Here is a 20,391-nt window from a genome sequence, read left to right as displayed (position 1 = left end):
CAGGGTGCAATTTTAAACAAAATAATAAGTGTTTATTTAAAAACTTCAACAACTTAAGATAATGGTTACAACCCTGCCTACGCTCACCACTATACCTCACCACCAACCCTCACAATCAACCACCACCCACCAACCAACTCCCTCGATCAACAGCTCTTCATCAACTCCCTCGCTCTCTAACTCTCTCTCCTTCAGCTGCCCCTAGCTCCTCCCCCCTCTGTTTATTGGTTAGCCTAGGGCAGTGGTGGCGAACCTATGGCACGCGTGCCAGAGTTGGCACGCAGAGCCCTCACTGCTGGCACGCGCATCCATGCTGTTGTTGTCGTTTTTTCCCCAGGCTTGCGTCCGCTGTTGAAACCTTGAACTTTTTTTTTTTTTTTGCTAGTCCCTGGAGATTGTGTTCGGCGATTGATCTCAGCTTTTTGCTCTCAGGCTCTCTCATCCAGCAGCTTTCCCTGGCTGGGAGGGGGGGTGACACTCTCGGAGCTGGCCCCACCCCCGCGATCAGCGAGGCAGCCAGAGCCAGCTCAAAAAACCTTCCACAGCGGCCCCTCCTTGCTGGCCCACCCCGTTCCGCCCAGGGTCCAGCCCAGCAGGAAGCGGAAGGGACTTTGCAAAGCGTGGGCCGGCAGAGCAACAGGCAGTCACACTCCTCGTGCTTCGTTGCCTCGGCGTATGCAAAATGCAGCCGCGTCTCGCCACCGGAGGGAGGGCAGGGATGGAAGGAGGGAGGGAGGGGATAGCGAGGCAGCGGGGAGAGGACCAGCCCAGCGCCCTCCTGCCTCGGACTCCCCTCGCTCCGGCCTCGGACCGCCCGCTCGCTTGCCTCTCCGACTGAGAACGCACGGAGGAAGGGATCAGGTCTGCTCAGACAGAAACAGAGCAAAAACGGGGGGGGGGGGGGAATACCCGCCTGAGAGATGGTGATGGGGCTGCCCTCTTTCAGCGCCAGAACTCACCCCCGCCCCCCAGCCCTCAACCCAACAATGCATCGAGAGCAATCGGAAAGAACAGGGTGTCCCAGAGCACGTGCAGAGTGTGCTTCCCGAAACACAGAGGCAAAGTAAGTAAAAATGCCCCAGTGTTTCCAAATCAGTGAAAGGAAAAAAATGACAGAATGCCCCGGAGCATGTGTAGAGAACAGCTCTCAAAACATAGGAGAGCAAATAAGAGGAAGCCGCAGAGCATGTGCAGAGTGCGTGCCCCCAAAATAACAGAGGACATGAGCAGACTCTTCTTTATAGGAGAGTGTATGTGAGAGTGTGGAGGAGGGACGGAAGCAATCAGGGCTGGCTGGTCCTGATTGTTGGGTTAACTCCTGTGGTTCTGCAAAGAAGCGAGATTTGCTCAAAGCTTCGTTAAAAAATAAAAGACAAAAAACATTCTGCTTCTGCTGCAGAGCAGCATATAAAAGTAGCACATTGAAAATGAAAAAAAAAAACAACCATTAACGAAGCAATTACTAACTGGGGAGGGGGTAGCTTTTCCTCTCCCACCAGACACTAAGTCGTACTGTAGCCTTATTGCAGACCTTTCCGTTAACCTTGGGTTCTTTGTTGCACCCGGGGGAGTGAGGGAGAAAGGAGTCAAAAAAAGACACTGAGGATTTGAAATAGAGAAAGAGTTTTTTATTCCTGTCATTTAGAATGGCAGGAAGGCACCCGCGTGATAATTCACAGCGAACTGCGCCGAGCATCAGTTGCATACAGTTTATATAATCTTCAAACCCCTCATTCCCCCTCCCCAGGAATCTGTGCACGTCACAGCCTTAGTAACATCCTTGAAAATTCCTGTTTTTACAATCTTCTAGGCCAAAAGGTCACTTAGCGTTGAGTTCGTTCCTGGTGCCTGCCTGTCTCCTTGAGTGGGCCCCTCTTGATCTATTCCTTTCCTGGCTTAATATGCCAGTAAGGAATGCACTACTAATCAAGGTTCATATCTATCAGAAAAGGTTTAATCTAAACAGGTTACAGAAAAGCTTTCACTTAAAGGGTTTCAGCCTTGAGTTCATTATTGGGTGAAAATTCCTGTCTCACACTCTTATCTCAAAGTGGGGGTTAAGCAGCCCCTGGCTGCCCCTGGTACCTCCCGCCTTTCCTTCCACCCGGCAGGACCATCCATCAAAGAATTATCCTGTCTCTGGCTGTCTGGCAACTCTCACATCCCTCGGCCAGGAATTCCTGTGCTATCCAGGGAAGGGGGCGCTCCAGCGAAGGGGCGCTTTTCATTGACTAATGATATGCCAGCGAATAAAGGTATGCACTAACAGAATAAGTTGCACAAAGAGAGCTTACAGAAAAAGCAAAATATTATACCAATAACATAGAAATATTAAAAAGGCCATGCAAATAGTATCAAATAAAAGGGGCTACAGACAAAAGCCAAAGTTTTACAAACTCAGGTAAAGTCTAAATACCATTTATAGTGAGGCTAGGAATGCTACACATCAGTAGAAGCTACATGTCAAATAAAAGAACTTAAAAAGCATGAGAGAGAGAGACAAAGAATCTCAGTTTAAAAGTCTTAAAAGGGAGAAAGAAGGAAGGTAAAAAAGGGGACTTAAGAGAGACTTACATAGAGAAAGGAAAGTCAATTAAAAGGACTTAATTGCATAGGGAACAAGGTAAAAGGGGAACTTACATCAGGCTTTCCAGGAGGCTTTCAATATATAATCACAGAATAGAATCATAGGGTTGGAAAAGACCACAAGGGCCATCCAGTCCAACCCCTTGCCAAGCAGGAAACTCCATCAAAGCATGCCTAACAAATGGCTATCAAGTCTCTGCTTAAAGACCTCCAAAGAAGGAGTCTCTCCTTGGTAGCAAATTAAAAGACTGTCTTTCAGAAGAAGAATCTACCTGTATTCAGGGAGGAGGGTCCCTTTCTTTTCCAGAAAAGGAAGATTTTCAGCCCAGAAATCCAGTTCAAAATTAAAAGCTCTCTCTCTCTCTCTGTTCAGAGACTGTCCTTCAGAGAAAACCAAATGCGCGGCTCTGAGCCACTAAAAAAAAAACCTGACTTTCAGTTCAGCGAAAGTTGAAAGCTCTAGCCAAAAAGAATCCTCCACTGCCACGCAGTACCAGGAGAAAGTGATAAGGAGAGGAGAAGGGGAGGAAGCCCCCTCCCTTAGCTGCCCACTTCTGGATTAACAGTATGTCAGTAAAGAATGCATTAGCAGACAAGCTCTTAGCTAAAAACTTTTTTTTTCAACTTATACAGAGAGAGAAAGCTAACCAAGAAAGCTTGGTTACAAACAGACTTATAAACTTATAAACTAGAGAATTAAAACTCTCCCTCTTCATTCCCTCCTCTTCTTTTGGACAGCCTTACGGCTCGTCCTTGGGAAATGACCGATATTCTCTAGCAAGGGCAATAGGCTGTAGAATCCATGATACAACTTTGTGAATCATTATATGAACACATTGCATTAAGCAGGGAATACAGAAGCGTAAAAGCAATAAAACAGCAAGGGGACTTTCTAATATAATGAAAATACCCCTGAATCATCCTAGATTGGTTAACCTATCTGCAACTGGTCAACACAAATTAAGGCAATATGATCGTCCGTTCCTCCCATTCAGTGTTCTTTTCTTCCCTTTCTTCTATAGGCGTGCGCAGGGCCAATGGCTCCCGGTGCATTGGCAGCAGGCCTTTGTTGCCTTTGGAGACCGTGCTCTGACCCACTCCCGGTGGGGTCAGAGACAGGGTTTCTCTGGATCTTCAGCTTCTAGGGATATTCCAGCATGCTGCAGCAGATTCACTTTCTGCATGAGCAGGGAGACACCTCAGCCGCTTAGATTTCAGAGCTGCTGCATAGGGATAAACTGGCTTAGCAAAACTACACGGCGTGCATTAGAGGGCTTTCCTGTTAAAAGAATAGAAGACATGTGACAGAGATAATATCTGCGCTTGGAGGGTACGATCGATAATGGTCACACCTCAGTCCTCCTACCTGTTTGAGGTAAGCTAGAATACCCTAAACAAATAAGGATGGCCTCCCATACACTCACAAGGTAAAGCTGACCATGTCAGATCACTATCTCCTCGAAATACAATGTTCTTCCGCAATGATTATCCCATAGCTCCACCCCTTGATCTTACATGGTCTACTCTTTGGCCCAGGGAAATAATTTGGTTCATTTTCCCAATCCGTGCAAACACTCTAAACTTAGAATACACACAAATATAAACAAATACACAATACCACATATTTAGCCATTTTCCATCTATATTGATATTCAAGATAATATGTCTTCTATCTGTTAATACCTTCAGCACTTCCACTTGAATATCACATTTCAATCTTCATAGATGTGCAGTAGGGTAGATCTTGCCCTTAATGTCTGTTTCTCCTGTCTAATCATATTGATTAGATAATATTTTATTATAACCTTTATATCTTAAATCAACACACCAGCTTCCTGCAATATTTATCATTTCAAGATGACCACCTAAAAATGCCAGTTTATTATCCAGAACTTTTAAACCCATAGCATTAATAACTCCAACTCCTGCAAATCAGATTGATATATAAATATATAAGTTATATATTCTTATCCATTCATTAACCCTTCAGTCATCCCACAGGGGATTGATTCCATTCCATAATACCAAATTTTATAATAGTTGATACCTTTATTAGACAAATATCCATACACTGAAAGGTAACATTCTATTATTATTATTTTTATTATTTTTATTATTATTCACCCCAGTTTAGCATAAAACACTGCTGATGTCAAGGAACAGAAAGATACAATCTCTCCCAGATAAGATCCATTTCCTATCCCAATTATATTATCAGTTCTAACAGCAATATCAGAGATTAACTTTCCCTCCTCTTCTGTTTGCCTGCATCCAAACAGACTGGAGAGTCCGTGTCAGCTAAGACACAATGCCTCCATCACCTGTGGATGACAGGTGTATTCAATTACTCAGAAATCTGCTTTACACCTGAATCATGCCCAGCTGGATCTTGGTACAATCCGCCTGTATGAGCAATGAGAATCTGCAAATCCCGCCCAGGGACATTATTACCCACTCTTCAATAAAAAACAAAACATGGGAGAGAGACTGCACTTTGTGATGTATGTATGTCTCCTGAAACCACCAGCCCATTGTTGACCCTCAGGAGAACTTAGGGTAGGATCTGCAAACAGGGCAGTAGGGAACAAGTCTGACAGACTTGGGTTGCCAGACAGAACTTGGCCTATTTATTTCGCTTCAGAGCCATTGGTAGGTCACTCTCATCATCTCACGTGTGGTAGCCAGCTTAGCAAGGTTAACAACTCCGCACAACGGTGTTTCATTTGGACAATGGAGTTAAAACCTTGATGTGCTCATTCAAAGGGTGACAATTTTCAAGGTTCTTTTAGGTAACAACGAATTATGGACAGGGCAATAAGGAGAGCCCCTGTCTATTTAAAACAGTCTTTGAAGGGTTTGCTATATCTTACCACCTCTGAAATATCAGAGCCATCTCCAGGCTCCTCTCATCGTCCTATGCTTCCACAGCGGCAGCTTGGCAGGCCGCCAACTCCTTGCCGGGCCACCAGCCCCGCTCCATGGTGCCTCGTTCGGGCGACGGAGTCACCCCTGAGATGTGCTCTGCAACCTGGGCACAGCGGGTGGTGAAACACACTTCAAATCTGTAGGATATAAATATTGCCTTCAATGTGCACACACATTCTCTTTGCCATCATCATTTTTTTTCCAATCATTTCAAATTTCTGTCCCCTTTTCTCCTGAGGTTCAAAATTTTCCAAATCCTCACAGTGTCAGGGCTCCTGTTGCAATTACTGCTTGCCACGAGCCCTTCCTATTCTGCTTTTAACATTCCTTTTTTTTCTTTATTCCACATACTATATCTTCAAAAAAAAAACTTCCTAGAAAAACTTTAGACCTGGGATATAAAATAAAACTTTTCCTCTAATCAACCTTTAGTGAAGATCATCAGCCTGCTTAGAAGACATATCACCTCCCCTCAAGCCGGTAGGAGAGCCAATTCCCTTCCAAGGTTTGCTGCTGTGAAGAGAAAAAATTTTGCTCTTTAAAAATGAGGCTTTTTGTTTTTTTTTTAAAAATGAGGCTTTTCTGTTTCCCCCGCTCCCCCTCCTTTCCATTCCTGCTTGCAAGCTTTTGTTAGAGATTGTGGCGATTTCCCTGCCACATTCCTTTAGTGAGCACGTTACTCCTTTATTACTTAACAAATGTCAATTAAGAAACAAACAAGGACTGTATTAGCTTCAAAAACAAACAAACAAACAAACAAGCAGCCCTCCTTTCAATGCAAAACACACTCACATTCACCTAAACCTTGCAGAGAAATAGACTTTTACAGCCTGTTCTATTGAATATACAAGCCTTGGCATACAAACAGTTTATAAAACACACTCACCAAACCCTAGGTTCAGATTCCTCAAAAGGAAGCAGGAGGACATAAAAACAAAACATATACAAAGGGACTGCCACTGTGCAGACACATGTCAATTTCAAATCCACCTGAGAAAGCTGCCGTTGTGCAGCCACATATCAAATTCCTACAAGAAAAGCCAAGGGACAAGACAAAGGTCAACTTACAAGGATAAAAAAGAAAAAGATTGGGGAAAGCCAACCTCCCTTCATACACAGAGATAGAGCTTTGCAGGAGGGTTGACTTTAATGAAAATAAATCTTCTCTCCTCTATCCCAGCTCTTCACTGAGACCCGAAGTTCTGTCTTCGACACAAAACACAGTTGTGTTAAGGCAAAGAGAGAAAGGAAAAACAAACAAACACACACACACACACACACACAGAGAGAGAGAGAGCCTGCAGCAACTTAGCCCCCTTTTGGCTAATTTCTGCTGGCACACACACAGTATCAGTGATCACTAATTATTGGAGGGGTTGTGAGGCCCCCCCTTCTTCTTCCCTCTTGCTTAGATTGTTATGTAAGAGGGGCTATTTTACATAATAAAATCTAGAAATTAGAAAAACAACACAACAGATAGATAAACAGGTGCAACTTGCTTCCAAAGTCAAAGAAACACACAACCAGAAGGTGTAAGTTGTCATGGAGGTTTCAAAGACCATGCTCCCACAACAACGTGCACACAGATAGCCTGGCAGCCCGTAGCTCTTCCCCCTTCCAAGGCAGGGTCTGGGAATTTGATGGGGATGCAGGGAACAAGCAGGTATACTGCTTGCTTTGGGGACACACAGTTCTATTCACACACTCTCTAAGGAGGTGGCAGCCCTCCCTTTTCACTTACTTAATGCCAAACGCTTGGGGCTGCCCTCTGCACCCCCTGTTCTGAATGAAATGCAAGCCTCAAACAGAAAAGAAACCTTCATAATTTTTGCAAAAAGCAATAAGGAGACATAATCATTCACAGAGATCTGGAAGAAATAGGGTGTAAGGTGGGTGCCACCTGCACCCCCACTCACTCACATACACATTGAGAGGAAAAGGAGGAGGAGGAGGGCAAGAGGACAGGCAATCCCTGTCTGCTAGACAACTGGAGTAAAAAAATTCCCTTCTCTCCAAGGATAACACTTGGAAAGAAAGCATGGAAATAATCTCTCCCGTCCCAGTTTTTCACTGGAACCTACACACAGAGGCAACAGAAGTTCACCCAGATAGGCTAATCTCCTAGAAACCCGCACAGACCCACACATACAAAAAATTCATTTTACAAGGCATACTGGATTAGCAGTCAAAACAGCCTCTTGTGGCATCACTGCAGACACAGACAGACTCATACAAAATCACACAGCATGGCATCTTTGAGACACAGACAGGCACATACACACACAAGAGGAAATTCACAATATCATAACATTATTACAAATAATAAATTTTTACACAGCAACAAAAATTCCAATTGACCTGGGACACTCCCCCCACCTAACCAAATTTCTCTCACGCCCACATTCACATTAAAGACCAACATTTCGCCTTGCCAGTGACTCTGAGTCCTAGCGTCTCATTCACTCAAACCATTCACTGGAGTGTCCCCATACACCCATTCACTTGAACAAAGTAAACCTCCCCTCTATTCCCTTCTTTCCAAAAACCAGCGGCATTTGCTGCACACTGCTGGCCCTGGCGGCACGCCATGTGCTCACTGCCAGGTTAAAGGCGGCACTCACTGCTCACTGCCTTTGTGGGGTTGATCAAGCCCCGTACCTCCCAAACTCTGGAGCTTACCTTTTCCCTCCAGATTTCCCCCCTGTGCGGCCGCTCTCTTTCTCTCATCTCTTGCAGCGTCTCCACTCAAGAACGGAGTGGCTGGCTCCTCCTACAAACTGGTAGGTGCGCGCAGGAGCGCCAAGCCGAACTGAGCTGTTCGCCTTGCAGAGATGCCTCAGACCTAGTCCCTCAACCCCGGGGAACGCCAAATCCCGGACGAGCCCCCAGGAAAATGTAGCCTTATTGCAGACCTTTCCGTTAACCTTGGGTTCTTTGTTGCACCCGGGGGAGTGAGGGAGAAAGGAGTCAAAAAAAGACACTGAGGATTTGAAATAGAGAAAGAGTTTTTTATTCCTGTCATTTAGAATGGCAGGAAGGCACCCGCGTGATAATTCACAGCGAACTGCGCCGAGCATCAGTTGCATACAGTTTATATAATCTTCAAACCCCTCATTCCCCCTCCCCAGGAATCTGTGCACGTCACAGCCTTAGTAACATCCTTGAAAATTCCTGTTTTTACAATCTTCTAGGCCAAAAGGTCACTTAGCGTTGAGTTCGTTCCTGGTGCCTGCCTGTCTCCTTGAGTGGGCCCCTCTTGATCTATTCCTTTCCTGGCTTAATATGCCAGTAAGGAATGCACTACTAATCAAGGTTCATATCTATCAGAAAAGGTTTAATCTAAACAGGTTACAGAAAAGCTTTCACTTAAAGGGTTTCAGCCTTGAGTTCATTATTGGGTGAAAATTCCTGTCTCACACTCTTATCTCAAAGTGGGGGTTAAGCAGCCCCTGGCTGCCCCTGGTACCTCCCGCCTTTCCTTCCACCCGGCAGGACCATCCATCAAAGAATTATCCTGTCTCTGGCTGTCTGGCAACTCTCACATCCCTCGGCCAGGAATTCCTGTGCTATCCAGGGAAGGGGGCGCTCCAGCGAAGGGGCGCTTTTCATTGACTAATGATATGCCAGCGAATAAAGGTATGCACTAACAGAATAAGTTGCACAAAGAGAGCTTACAGAAAAAGCAAAATATTATACCAATAACATAGAAATATTAAAAAGGCCATGCAAATAGTATCAAATAAAAGGGGCTACAGACAAAAGCCAAAGTTTTACAAACTCAGGTAAAGTCTAAATACCATTTATAGTGAGGCTAGGAATGCTACACATCAGTAGAAGCTACATGTCAAATAAAAGAACTTAAAAAGCATGAGAGAGAGAGACAAAGAATCTCAGTTTAAAAGTCTTAAAAGGGAGAAAGAAGGAAGGTAAAAAAGGGGACTTAAGAGAGACTTACATAGAGAAAGGAAAGTCAATTAAAAGGACTTAATTGCATAGGGAACAAGGTAAAAGGGGAACTTACATCAGGCTTTCCAGGAGGCTTTCAATATATAATCACAGAATAGAATCATAGGGTTGGAAAAGACCACAAGGGCCATCCAGTCCAACCCCTTGCCAAGCAGGAAACTCCATCAAAGCATGCCTAACAAATGGCTATCAAGTCTCTGCTTAAAGACCTCCAAAGAAGGAGTCTCTCCTTGGTAGCAAATTAAAAGACTGTCTTTCAGAAGAAGAATCTACCTGTATTCAGGGAGGAGGGTCCCTTTCTTTTCCAGAAAAGGAAGATTTTCAGCCCAGAAATCCAGTTCAAAATTAAAAGCTCTCTCTCTCTCTCTGTTCAGAGACTGTCCTTCAGAGAAAACCAAATGCGCGGCTCTGAGCCACTAAAAAAAAAACCTGACTTTCAGTTCAGCGAAAGTTGAAAGCTCTAGCCAAAAAGAATCCTCCACTGCCACGCAGTACCAGGAGAAAGTGATAAGGAGAGGAGAAGGGGAGGAAGCCCCCTCCCTTAGCTGCCCACTTCTGGATTAACAGTATGTCAGTAAAGAATGCATTAGCAGACAAGCTCTTAGCTAAAAACTTTTTTTTTCAACTTATACAGAGAGAGAAAGCTAACCAAGAAAGCTTGGTTACAAACAGACTTATAAACTTATAAACTAGAGAATTAAAACTCTCCCTCTTCAGTACCCTCGTCCAACCTTCCCAAGAATTTACACAGGATAACCCCCCCCCCCCCGTGGATTCTGCTCTATTTCAATATGTGGGGAATAAATTAAGAACCCACTGGGGGTGGGGTGGGGGTTGGAGAGACTGTATTGAGGAGGGGATTGTGTCATGAATGAAGTGTCTGCTTGTGTGTGGGGGGGGCACTCCCCCAAAAGTGCTGCCACTACTGGGGTGCCTTTTGGGGTGTCGCGGAGGCAGGGGGTGCAAAGAGGAGGCCTGAAGCACCACTGCAGCCCTCCAGGGGTCCAGATATTGCCTGCATTTTGGCAGCCCGCAGCAACTGGCTCTGCAGAGCTCTGATTGAAGAGGGCTGGAGGGCCTGGCACTACTCGACTCCCTCTCCCCAGTCCACACACACCCCAACCAGGCTGAGTGCACATGAGAAGCTGACTCAAGGAGGCATTGGCCTTTGTTTCCTCCTTGCCATATCCGGATGAGCAGTCAGCCCTCTGCACATGCCAGGGGGTACCCTTTCATTTCTTACAATGGACACGGGTGGATTTTCTCAGAGCCATGCACTCTTCTCCCTGCACAAAGCTTGGCCCCTGACCATGAGCAACTGGTGCTTCCTCCAAGATGAAGAAGCAACAGAATGCCTCTGAGCACATACAGAGTTCCTTTCCCACACATCTGCAAAAAAGGGGGGCTTTTGAGAAAGCGGTTGTGGCTTCGAACAGGTTCAAATCTGAGAGCCTTTCCTCTTGAGATATTATGCACCGCTGCTGATCAGACATGGTGGTTTTAGCTTTATCTGTGCACAGCGCCCCCCCCCCCCCCGGAACATGAGCTGATGCTGGCCCTGGAAGTGTTTAAAGAGTTGTAGCAATTTTAGTTTGTTTCAGTCAGTTTTATTGCGGTTTTAACCTTCTGCGTGTTTAAATCACAGTTGTAAAGATTTTAGCGGTAATTTCATTGTTTTATCATTTCTATAAAACTGCTTTGCATTTTTTCCTACAATCAAGCAATATATAAATTTTATTAAATAAACAGAAGAAATAACAAAGGGTTGGTGTTTCACCCCTCTGCTGTAAACCATTCCTTCTTGCCTGAGAGGCTTTGGGAAGGGGGGAGGCAAGAGGCATGGCTTTTGGACTATCCTGAGAGGAGGTCCTCCTTTCCCACCTCCTGCCCAGCCAGGCTGAACGTAACCCATAGAATCAGGTCTGTAGAGTTGAAAGGGACCCCCAGGGGTCATCTAGTCCAAGCCCCTGTGAGGCAAGAATGAAGATCCCTGACAGATGGCCCCCCCAACCCATGCTGCTGGGTACCACCTGACCTTCCCATGCCTGGGGGGGGGGTGACAAATTTTTTTTTGCCCCCGGGTACCAATTTACCTTGCTATACCCCTGTCTCCCCCCAAAAAGCTCAGTAGTTTTGGGGCACCCCCCCAAAAAGCAAAGCAAGTTTTGTGCGACCCCCCCCCAAAAGCTCCAAAACTTTGGTCGGCAGCTCCCCCAAAAAAGCTCAACAAGTTTGGGCACTTTGTGATAAATAAGTGGTTTTTGGTTTACAGTTTGGGCACTTGGTCTCTAAAAGGTTCGCCACCACTGGCCTAGGGCCAGCCACTTAACCCCTTACTTACTCCTTTTCCTATATGTATACCCTAGGAAGGGCAAACGCCACATACCTCCCCCCTTAAATAAGTTTGATTCAGGAGGGATAACTGCACAGAGTTATACTCCTGATCAAACTGCGTGACACCTTAATTCAAACAAACATTTTCTATGTTTACTAACCTTAACTCCTCATCTTATACTGGCTTAATAATTGTTTTTTTTTCACATTATATACAATAGATCATGCAATATTAAACCTTTAGTTAACTGCAAGAAAATTTGTAACTGTCCATTTTAATCTATGCCTTCGGGTCTTCGTGATAAGGCATCTGCAACGATGTCCAGGATCCTTTCACGCTCCTTATTGTCCTTAACCGCCACAAGAAGTGTCTTTCTCTGGGCACCAGTCTTTTCTCTGCCACACATGATGGGATGCAAGTTGTCTTCCCCCGCCATTTGACACAGTCCCACTCCGATCCCTGCAGTCGATGCGTCTGTAACGATTATGGATTCCAAGCTGTGTAGAGTCTTTGTTTCTCAGGGTCAAAAGCTCTCTTGGATCACCCTTGCTCTCCTTCAGGATCTCTGTTAAGTGTTCAAGCTCGATGCCTTGTGCAAACGTCTCCAAGTCCTCAAAAGCAGCATAAGAACTGGTTATCTGGCTTCTGAATTTTTTTCTTAGTTGTTCTGAGATAATTCCAAACCTCGTATAAATTAATTGTTTAAACATCTCAAAGTCTGTTGACTGTTCTTCTGTCATTTGGGCGTATATTTCTGCCAGTACCCCACTAATTCTAGCCCTTAAGATCACCATTTTCTCCTCATCCTTCACTTGGAAATCTTTACAGGCTCTCTCAAATGATATCAGAAAAGCCTCTGGGCTATCTTTCTCCTTGAACTCAGGGAAACGCTTTAAATCCACTTTCCCTGGTGTTTGACTACCGGTGTTATTACTGTTATTTTGATTCTCCGTGGCTGCTAATTCTAGTTTCTTCATTTCCAACTGAAATTGCATTCTTTCGCGCTCTTGCTCAGCTCTAATTCTTTCGCTCTGTTGCTGAGCTCTAATTCTTTCTTTTTCTAATTCTTGTTCAGCCTTAACTTTTTCTAATTCAAATTTATATTGTTGTTCTAGTTTCCACTTTTCTAATTCTATAGACACTTGTGGCTCTCTCGCCTCAGGTACAATATTAGTTTCATCTTCTAAGCTCTGCTCTTCCCTCAGAGGATTCCCATTTTCCTCCCCTTCAGAACTATCTTGAGCTGGTTCCCTCACAGGGTTCTTTGTCTTTTTAGGTGGCATATTGTGTGATTGAGGATTGACAGTTAAATTAACAAAATAAGAGAAATCTCCTCTCAGCACTGTTCCCCCTGGCTAGGTTTCTCCAGACTCGGGTCTCAAAGTTCTGCTATGGGTCTTCTCTCTACCCGTTAAGCTTACTTCCCCCGACCCCAAGTCAAAACCCTCTGCCAGAACAGATTTGTGAGCTCTCTTTTCTCCTTTTGTTATCTTAGCCTTGCAGCGTCCTTGGGTAACCACAACTACACCCCCAGGCTAGGTTATCACTTCACAGATTTACCCTTCCCCTTCCAGGTGTATTGTTTAACCCCAGCTGCTTCTGCCAATTTTGTGGTGAACAGGCACAAGCTTATTGATGTCTCCTGCCGGCGTATTGATCTTATCCCGCCGCTGCCGCCAGTTTTGTGGCGATCACACAGGGTCCCCGGTCGTTTGACGGACTATTGATCCCTGTGCCACCACGCGCTTCGCTGCCACCAACCAGGATCCCCTCCCTGGTAATAACTTTCACAGTCAGGGTGCAATTTTAAACAAAATAATAAGTGTTTATTTAAAAACTTCAACAACTTAAGATAATGGTTACAACCCTGCCTACGCTCACCACTATACCTCACCACCAACCCTCACAATCAACCACCACCCACCAACCAACTCCCTCGATCAACAGCTCTTCATCAACTCCCTCGCTCTCTAACTCTCTCTCCTTCAGCTGCCCCTAGCTCCTCCCCCCTCTGTTTATTGGTTAGCCTAGGGCCAGCCACTTAACCCCTTACTTACTCCTTTTCCTATATGTATACCCTAGGAAGGGCAAACGCCACATACAACTTTCTTTTATTCTCTTCCAGGTGTTGACCAGCTATTGTCCATTATTTATTATAAAAGAGGATACATAGCTCAGTGATGGTGTAGGTGTTTTGCATGTAGAAGGTCTCTTGTTTGACCCCCAGGAAGTCAAGTTTTTTTTAAAAAAAAAAAATCAAGTAAAAGAACTAGGAAAGGCCTCTGCTTCAGACTCCAAAGAGCCAGTAATGTTCTGTTGCCATAAAGCAGCTTTCTAGTGTATTCCCATATGCCCACATTTATGAACTGATTCTAAAATTTAGACTCTGCTTCCTATCCAAGAAAAAAAAAACAAGAGAGAAACTGTCATAGCAACTAACAAAAAAAAAATATCATTATTATAATGGGAATCAATTTCTGCAATTTCAAGAGGAAGCTGCAGCCAATAAAAATAAAATTTAAAAGTAAACCCAATAAAGAAAACTTACATCATAAAAATGTTAAAAGTCGTAAAATATTTACAGTCATTGACAGCCATAGACCCTAAAAGCAGCAAATGCAATTAATTAAGCAACTCCGGTCACATTAAAAGCCAGTCAACAAAATCAGTCCCCCGCTTCTGTCAGTGCTGCAGAGATCCTCACTAGGCTTTGATTAAGGCAGAGTGGATGTGCCGTCTTTTATTTCCGTAACATGGCTTGACTGATCAGTATTCAGCTCTGCCTGCCTTCCAGTTTAACTTGGAGAACTTGTAAAATTAATTTTAGCACTGGCACACTCATAGGCTCCCACAACTTTCATTTTGCTGTCTTCCCGTCTCTCTTACAGGTAACTGGCATGCGTGAGCATAAATGTGCTCAAATTAAAGCCCAGCGCAAAAGGAAATCTTAATGTAATACTGCCCCATAAGAAAAGATCGCTTAATTCCAGTTGGGGAAAATTTCCCAAGTAACGCTACAATTGAGCATCTTAATTCAGATTGAGATGATTGAGCTGGCCAGGCAGGAGCGCTTGAGGATAACCAGCAACAACCTTTTATTGTCGTAACTCTGTTTTTTGTCCATATATTAGGGGAGAGGGGGGCACCTTTCAACAATTTTTACTTAAGAATTATTTGTGAAGTAATACTGCTTTAAAAACTAAAAGTTCTAAGTACCATTAACTAAATTGATACTTGAGGTATCCTCTCAATTTTTGCCATAGTTTCTAGACAAAGGCAAAATACCAAATTTTACATTTTTAATGAAGCATGTACTTTGTTGAAATCTGCCCCTCCCGGGGGGCAGTTATGAACGGGAGGTGGGGTACATTTCAACAATAGAAAAAAAAATCTACTAATTTCATACATTTTACCAAAATAAACTTTATTCACAAAATAATATAGTTATTATTATATAACTGCAGTGATTCCTGGATTGCTGTAAGGTTCTCAGTTAGTTGCTCATGAGTAAGCAGCCAGAACTCTGCTGTTTCCTTTAAAGATTTTATTGTGCAAACTATGTAAAGTGCAGAGCTTAAAAGTTCATGTCTGTATCAAGCGGTGTCAGAATCCGGGAATGACCCCTTCCGGTTCTGACCCCAACAAAAGAGTTTCGGTATACGAAAACCCCGCCTTCCATCCTTTCTTTGCACCCCACGACGTCTTTGGGGCGACGGAAATTGTGTTCCCCCTGTATCGCCCTCGGGACTGTGGGAGTGCTGGGACTCTCTTGCATCCCCAGAGCCGCTACCCCATTTCCCCTATGAACTCTCCCCATCCTCGCTGGATGTCTCGCAGCTCCTCTCGCTACCAGAGGAGGAGCTGCTGGCAAGGTGGGACTGGGGCTCTCTGTAGCATCCGGAGAGCCCTTCCATCACCTTGCGCTGCAGCGGGGACAATTCCCTGATATAATCTGAAAGAGCCAAAATAATGGGGCTAAGCATTTTAATTATTAGGATCTTAATATTAAAATACATGTCTTTAAACTGTATGGAAAGTAACATCTTAAACTTTTCAAATCTCCTAAATTTATACTTATTTTTTTTTAATTTAAAAACAAATAATAAATTGTCTTGAATAGTTTAAGTGATTATTAAAATTTTAAGAGGAAAAAAGATTTTATTGATGCTTCTAATGAGTTCTTTGTTTATAAATTCTATTTAAAGCAACAGTAGGCCTAACAAAACAAAGTTGAGTGTTTTAAATGTAACAACCCTGATTAGCCCTAATAGTCCTACTATAGACTGTTATAGGCCTAGGCTTATCATGCTTCATGTAGCCATAAACTGTAGCCTAAAATTATCCTGAAACTTTTTAATCCAAGCTAAGTGTTGATCTAAAAAATTACAAGTCAATTTTCATAATTACTTAACTGAAAAATGGTAAAGGGCACCTTTCAACACTGTTGAAATGTACCCCCCTAAGCTCTGTTGAAATCTGCCCCTGGTGCAGCCATTTTGGTTAAAGTATTGTCAACCATTTTAGAAAAATACTTGTGACTTATTGATAGTGTATTTAGAAGCATAATTAAATAAACTATTAGGTGAATAAATATAACTTACCTGATTAAAAGATTACTGGTTGATTAACTGTTTGAAAATCAAAGTTTCCTTTTTACTTTTGGGGTGTTAGAACTTGATCCACTGAGTAACACAACAGTTGTAAAAAGAAATGGGTGAAAACTAAATGTCAGCAGTTACTCATACTAAAAGCTTATTGGCTGGCATATTGGCCAATCATTGTGCAGTATTAGAAGTCAGGTATTCCAGTTGTTGAAAGGTGCCCCATGTTGAAATGTACCCCCCTCTCCCCTATAGTGATGCATTTGTAGTTATTAATGCTGTTGGGAAGTAGGAGCTTGTTACATACTCAGCTGGAACAAGAGGCAGAGGCTGTGTAGGTTCCAAAAGTCCTTTATTATTGAAAACAGAACTAGACTTCAAGAACAGCCATTTTGCCTGTGAGCCTGCCCGAGCCAGACTGACTAGCTGCTGCTAAACTCTGTTAGTTAACTTGTTTCCGATAGGAGTGTTCACCCACCAAGCTCGTCTGTAATTGGCTAGGTCGCGCCAGGAGGCGGACCCTGTAAGGTGGTTGAACAGCTCCTATTGGTTCCCATACACAACACCCCTCCCCCCAAATTCCAAACATTATGAACAAATAAAATCTTTAAGGTGTGTTGGACGTTTACGTTCTCTTTGGGACCGTCGCAGTTCCGGGGTCTGCACCTGCGACTGAGGAACATCTCCAAGTCCCTGTTTGCTGATTGGTGCCATCAACCGAGGCGGCTCTGCAGGTGTTGCCGGTTGCGGGGCTGCTGTGGGCACCGGCCCAGGATCGCACTGTTGAGGTGTCTCGGTTGGCGGCACACCCTCCGTTTCCCCACTTGTCCCAGTTGCCAAGTCACCAGCTGCGTCTGTTGCACTACCCTGTGGTTCCGCTGGCCGTACTGGGTCGGGAGATGACCGGGGTCTGATCTGGTCGAGGTGTCTTTTCCAAACCAGTCCACCCTCCAGCCTCACCTCATAGGAAACCGGCCCTGTACAACGCTCAATGGTGCCTGGTACCCAACCTGGTCCAAACCCATAGTTCCGAACATATACAGGATCCCCTGGGGCAAATCCCTTAGGTGCTTTCCGCTCCATGGTGTGTGGTCACTGCTCTAAGGCCCTGTCGGGATGTATGCGATCCAGGAGAGTAGTGAGCCTCCTTCCCATAAGCAACTCAGCTGGGCTATGGCCAGTGGTTGCACTTGGGGTGACGTGTTGAGCCAAAAAAACTCTGATAAACGGAGGGTCCAGTCTCCCTGTATTATACGCCTGAGCGCATCTTTAGTTGTGCGAACCATACGTTCTGCTTGGCCATTGGTGGCTGGATGAAAGGGAGCTGACCTGATGTGGCGGATTCCATTCTTAGACACAAACTCTTGGAATTCCGCTGAAGTGAAAGCTGTTCCATTGTCACTCACCAGGGTGTCAGGCAAGCCGTGTGTGGCAAATAACTTCCTGAGTGAGTTTATAGTCACCCTACTGGACATGGTGGAGGTCGGTGTCACCTCGAGCCACTTGGAATGGGAATCCACCACGATGAGGAACAGTTGGCCCTGGAAGGGCCCTGCATAATCTATGTGCACCCTGGACCATGGGGACCGTGTGGATTCCCAGGACTGAACTGGTGCCTTGGGGGGATCCGGCCGCGACACTTGGCAGGGTTCACAATGTTTAACCCACCCTTCAATCTCGGCATCTATGCCCGGCCACCAGACGTAACTCCGGGCCAGTGCCTTCATCCGGACTATTCCCGGATGGGACACGTGCAAACCTTCTAAGACCTTTCTCCTAAGTGAGGGGGGAACTATGACTCGGCTACCCCACAGTATACACCCCCTGTGTGACGACAACTCGTCTTTGCGAGCTGTGAAGCTTGAGAATTCCGGTCCTGGCTTTTCAGGCCAACCCCTCCTCAATTTTGGGTTTGAGCGCAAACGGAACTCTACGAGCCTTGACCCTAATGGGTTGCACCATGGGATTGATCTGTAGGGAGATCGGGGGTCCCTTGTAAAGGCCTAAGGTTCCGTCAAAAACTGATGGAAACTCCTGGCAGATTGACTCAAATCCTGTCCCAGGTGAAATTTGATTTAGTCCTGACACGCTTAAGCCTAACGGGCCAAACCACGCCAAACCCAAAAGGCTGGTAAAGGGCCCCTTAGTTATGATGAGGTCCAATTTCTTAATGTGATTCTTAAACTGAACCTTGAAAGTGCCCATACCCCTTAGCTGAATTATATTTCTCTGGAAGTCTCGTAACACCACAGTGGCTGGTCGGAGAGGTGGGGGCCGTTTGGGAAAAAGCTCTCTAAATGTCTTGTCCGATATTATGGAATACGATGAGCCGGTATCCAGCTCCATATTGCACAGCTTTCCCTCGATTCTAACTTGCACCCTAAGCTTATTAGATCCCAGGGATGGAAACTGATATACCCTGTCTGAAGAGATTGACTGCAACTCCACCTCTTCGAGGGCCTCGTGCACGCGTTGTCTGGGTCGTATTCCTGCGTTCTTGGAATGGCAGACACGCATGATGTGCCCGGCTTTGCCACAGCCTCGACACGTGACGTCACGGAACCTGCATGTCTTACGATCATGGTTCTCTCCACAACTGGCACAGGTGCTGTGTGGGTTGGACTGATGCTGGTTCGACTTGCGCGCAGCTTGGGAGCGGCGGTTGCGGTCGGGTTGGCCTAGGGTTCGGTGGACATCCTCGGGGGAATCGCCAGAAGATGAACGGTCTCGCTGAACACGATGGGTCCCCCCTTCTGCTCGGGAAATTGGGGCCCTTCCGTGGGCATTATCCTTCTCGGAAGCCATGGCCATATTCATGGCAGTGGCCATCGTGATGTCATCTTTCGCCAGCAGCTTGCGGCGGAGATGGCTGTCTCGCACGCCAACGATGAACCTTTCCAACAGACGCTCCTCCAGGTTAGTGAATTGACAATACATCGCAATTTCCCTGAGAGCAGCAATATACTCATTTACTGACTCATGCGCTTGTTGCTCTCTGTGGGCAAAATCGTAACGGCGGTGGTTCTTTGACGGCTGGGGTGCAAGGTGCCCTGTCATTGCCTTTGTTAGCTCATCGAAAGAGCAGTCCTCAATGTTCTTAGGTGCCATCAAACCCTCCAGTAAGGTGATGGCAGAACTTCCCAGCACGGTGAGAAGCACATCTACTTTATCAATTTCCCTAGTAAACCCTTGAAGCCGAACATAGCTCTTTATTCGGCGGAGCCATTGAGGCCATTGCTCGGGATGGCTCAAGTCAAAGTCTGGTGGTGGCCTAGTCAGCCCAGCGGCCATTTTCGTACCTTGAGCTGTCGCTTGTGTGGTGGTGGTCGATTCCGAAGGAGCTGCTGACCCTTCTTCGCCACCGGAGTTCTCCGCAGAGTCCAGCGTGACTGGATGTCTCACTCACTTTGAGTGGCAGGGCGGTGCTGCAGTGACACTCAGGCCTCAAGTCCAGGCCTACAACTCAGGCCTACAACTCAGGCCTTAAAACTGGCTGGGCAAGCATCCCATCTTCGTTGCCAGTGTTACATACTCAGCTGGAACAAGAGGCAGAGGCTGTGTAGGTTCCAAAAGTCCTTTATTATTGAAAACAGAACTAGACTTCAAGAACAGCCATTTTGCCTGTGAGCCTGCCCGAGCCAGACTGACTAGCTGCTGCTAAACTCTGTTAGTTAACTTGTTTCCGATAGGAGTGTTCACCCACCAAGCTCGTCTGTAATTGGCTAGGTCGCGCCAGGAGGCGGACCCTGTAAGGTGGTTGAACAGCTCCTAAATGGTAAAGGGCACCTTTCAACACTGTTGAAATGTACCCCCCTAAGCTCTGTTGAAATCTGCCCCTGGTGCAGCCATTTTGGTTAAAGTATTGTCAACCATTTTAGAAAAATACTTGTGACTTATTGATAGTGTATTTAGAAGCATAATTAAATAAACTATTAGGTGAATAAATATAACTTACCTGATTAAAAGATTACTGGTTGA

At 45.3% G+C, this 20,391-nt stretch overlaps 1 protein-coding gene across 1 annotated transcript; it reads right to left on the bottom strand.

Moving 5' to 3' along the window:
* Positions 1 to 16,978: 16,978 nt before the first annotated feature.
* On the bottom strand, positions 16,979 to 19,521 carry LOC117049699. The gene is given in 3 exon segments (XM_033154530.1): positions 16,979 to 17,630; positions 17,753 to 18,358; positions 18,621 to 19,521. Coding segments are annotated over 3 exon segments (2,136 nt in total). The 3' UTR covers positions 16,979 to 17,001.
* Positions 19,522 to 20,391: the final 870 nt, after the last annotated feature.

This window comes from Lacerta agilis, chromosome 7, assembly GCF_009819535.1.
Source record: "Lacerta agilis isolate rLacAgi1 chromosome 7, rLacAgi1.pri, whole genome shotgun sequence".
Classification (NCBI taxonomy): Eukaryota; Metazoa; Chordata; class Lepidosauria; order Squamata; family Lacertidae; genus Lacerta; species Lacerta agilis.
The sequence above is the reverse complement of the archived record's forward strand: the minus strand, read 5'-3'. Positions and strand labels throughout refer to the sequence as shown.